The sequence below is a fragment of the Prunus mume genome, linkage group LG3 (genome assembly GCF_029339155.1).
Source record: "Prunus mume cultivar Tortuosa linkage group LG3, ASM2933915v1, whole genome shotgun sequence".
NCBI classification, from domain to species: domain Eukaryota; kingdom Viridiplantae; phylum Streptophyta; class Magnoliopsida; order Rosales; family Rosaceae; genus Prunus; species Prunus mume.
The window spans coordinates 28,837,985-28,841,431 of NC_142700.1; the positions used below are offsets into that span (position 1 = coordinate 28,837,985).

The following is a 3,447-nucleotide window of genomic DNA, read 5'->3' on the forward strand; positions in this document are numbered from 1 at the left end:
TTCCTCTGTTCCACTTTAACCCTTTGTTCATTGTAAGAAACTCACGCTTATCTCTCTCTGTTCATGCTAAACTCATGATGGTTTTGCTCCCATGCCACAAGCTCCTCATGCTAAGTCATTAATCGATTTATCATGCTTATTTGGTGTTAGTGAGATGAACCTAAGAGTGTTTTTCTAAAGTCTCATCAGATTTTATAAAAACCCTTTTGGGAGCTTGGTTTCGAACTCAGGCTTTTGGAAATTTTTGTTTGTTGTCTTCTTATGGCAGCCCAAGCCCATTCGTCATGCTAGAACAAAAACACCCCTACACATAGTCATGCAGAAGGATATGTATTATCAAACACTCTAAAATTGATTATTGCACAAACAACCTTTTGAGAAAAAGTTTACCAAACGCAATCTATTTTCTTTCACAGTAAATTTGACAGCGATTATTTTCATAGCACATCAATATCAAACTGGCCCTAAGTTAGGGTTTTTTTTTTCAATTCTTAATTAGGAGTAAATTGGGGTTTTGTTTTAAAGGATGATATGTCCAGTTTAAATCCTTTAGATTAAATTTTAACGAGGTGACATTTATAGGACGAAAGTCAAGCAGATCATGGCAAAGAAAATCATAGCAGAGGATCTGGATCCCATGTGGAAAGTCTAAAGTTCAATTTTATGTTTTAAATTGAGCCAGAAAAATTATGTTCACTGTGTACCGATAACTCAGTATCTATATAGTAAAAAACTGTTTAGCCAATATTCACCTTCATTACCTTTTTTTTTACTTCATAGTGTTCTGTATGCACTCTTACGTTGCACACGTGCCTGATATTTTTGTTTTGTTTAGTTTTTAGTTTTTAGATTTAATTAATAGAGCAAAGCAAATTATAGGTTCAAAGAAAAGGAATACGTGCGGATGAGAGAGAATCAGATGCCGCTGGACCACCACTCTTCCTTTTGATATATAAAGCGTACCCATCTCTCACATTTTTCCACATTGGGGACACATTTTATTTTCCTCTGTTTTTCCTTTGGACACTTTCTTTGTGATTTTCTCGCAAGCCAAACGCTCAACAATGGCCGATCAGCTCACCGACGACCAGATCTCAGAGTTCAAGGAGGCTTTCAGCCTCTTCGACAAGGACGGCGATGGTCTCTTTTCTCAGATCCCTCTTTTTGTCTCTCTTCCATAAGAATTTTTGTTTTCGTTTTTGTTCTCTGTACTTATGATGCTTAATTAATCTGTCATGTTTGGATCTAATGTTTTTCGCTTGTAAAAATTTGCGGTTGATCAAGGGTTTGTCAGCGATTGAATTGTTTTATGCTAGGAGCATGTTTTGATCGCTAGGACAAGGTCATTTTGTTAGATTTAATCTTCCAGCATGGTAGGGACTATTCTGGGTTGAATTTGATAGGTAGATGGCTTATGCAGTCTCATTCTTTCTTCGAACCGTGTTTCCTCCCTTGTTTGGATAATTTATTCTATTTGGGAAAAACTGGGGTTTTGATTTAAGACATCTGTTATGGTTTTGGAGTTGCAGAAATAATTTTATGGTATTGGAATCGACACCACAATGTTATATGCTATACGTGAGAAAATAAGGAGATAATTTCATAAGAGATATGCTGTATGTTGCTGTCGTTTAAGAATAGATATCACCAAAGGATGCATTGTTTGATAGTTTTTTGGTGTTATGGCACTGCTTCATGTGTGGTTGGAAGCAATCTGTGAATATATTTTTGAACAAATTTTGGTATCAGTTCACAATTTACCGAAAATAACCTTTTCTTTGTTTTCAGTAACTTTTCTGTTTTAGAAATCAGTGTAGATTGCTCTACAAGTCTACATTGTTTGACTATCGGTTCATACTTAGGGTTTTTGTGAAATCTGGAAGTACTATATTAGTGGTTGCATTCTCATAACATCATATGACATCCTTTTCTAGTTTTTACAATATTTAAGGGTCATGTGGCATCCTTTTCTAGATTTTACAGATCTTTAACAGTCCTGGAGTATTTTTTCTAGTTAAGAGTCAGTTGTTGGAAAGCATCTTGGTCATATTATTGATTTTTTTGGCTAATCCATTCGTTTCTCTTCTTTTGGAATGGGCAATTGTGAATTTATTTTGTCGTTTGCTCTATTCTTTCCTGACTGTTATTGTGATATTTGTTTTAGAAATACCAGGATCTGGATCATTGTTTTGCCTTTAATTTTTTGCCTTCTACTTATATGTTGTTTTCAGTATTGAAATTGTGGTGTGTGGAAGGGTTGTTGAAATGGGATAGTTCGTGTATGTGTGTGTATTTTTCCTTCCAGTTTAGTGGTGTTTCTCTCAACAATAATAACTTTAATAATATATTAGAATGAATTTTAGGGAAACAAGTGGTTCATTTGTTAGTAGCCTGGTTACTATTCCCCACCCACCAATTTCTTAGCTGTATTCTGCTTAAACGTTTCTTTAAATTTTGATGTAGGTTGCATCACTACCAAGGAGCTTGGGACTGTCATGCGCTCACTTGGTCAGAACCCAACTGAAGCTGAGCTTCAGGATATGATCAATGAGGTTGATGCTGATGGGAATGGAACCATTGATTTCCCTGAGTTTCTTAACCTGATGGCCAGGAAGATGAAGGACACTGATTCTGAGGAGGAGCTCAAGGAAGCCTTCCGGGTGTTTGATAAGGACCAGAATGGCTTCATTTCTGCTGCTGAGCTTCGTCATGTTATGACAAATCTTGGTGAGAAGCTGACAGATGAGGAAGTGGATGAGATGATTCGTGAGGCTGATGTGGATGGTGATGGGCAGATCAACTACGAGGAGTTCGTCAAAGTCATGATGGCCAAGTGAGGATCAATTGACCAAAATCAAAAATTTGATATAAAAACGTAAAAGGGACTGGGCAGATAAGTTTAAAGAGATTTCCGTATCCCCTTAGGACATCTTCATTTGGTATTGCTAGCTTTTGGTTGGTTCATTGTCTCTTTTCTTGTATGCATTATTTGTGGTACTGTTCCTCTAGTATCTACTTGTTTGCTCTCTTAATAGTTCCTCTTTGGTAGTGTCCCTTACTTTTCATTGGTCTGTTCATTCTTCTTTTTGGTATCAATGACCTAGAACAATTGGGTGAATCTGATGTTTCTGCTTATGGGTGAGTATCATTGTTAATATTGCAAGTTTTAGTATCTCGGGTTAGTATGATCTTGTCATGCGTTTGTGCTCATTTGTTTCTGTTTGAAAGTATGAAATTTGAATTGATAGCTTTCATTTCAAATATTCCTGTTTAAAAACCATGGTACACATTTGAATTGGCCATCAGTTTCATTGCCCGTTATATTTTTCCCTCAAGATGACCTGCTAAAGGGACCTAATGTGTTTGTATGCGAAGTTCCCCGTATTACTCTTTCTCTCTCTCTCTCTCTCTCTCGCTCTCTCTCTCGCTCTCTCTCTCCTGTTGATA

At 36.6% G+C, this 3,447-nt stretch overlaps 1 protein-coding gene across 1 annotated transcript; it reads left to right on the top strand.

The window, feature by feature from the left end:
* Positions 1-972: 972 nt before the first annotated feature.
* LOC148919333 (calmodulin-7) lies at positions 973-3,155 on the top strand. Its single transcript, XM_089048557.1, has 2 exons — positions 973-1,140; positions 2,464-3,155. The coding sequence occupies exons 1-2, from the start codon at positions 1,065-1,067 to the stop codon at positions 2,835-2,837; spliced, it is 450 nt and encodes a 149-aa protein (XP_088904683.1). The 5' UTR covers positions 973-1,064; the 3' UTR covers positions 2,838-3,155.
* The last annotated feature ends 292 nt before the right edge of the window (positions 3,156-3,447 follow it).

What these genes read in the sequence shown, in the direction of transcription:
- LOC148919333 (XM_089048557.1), top strand. Translation starts at nt 1,065, where the DNA reads ATGGCCGATCAGCTCACCGACGACCAGATCTCAGAGTTCAAGGAGGCT. An exon ending in CTTCGACAAGGACGGCGATG is followed by an intron (nt 1,141 to 2,463) that starts GTCTCTTTTCTC and finishes ATTTTGATGTAG; the next exon opens with GTTGCATCACTACCAAGGAG.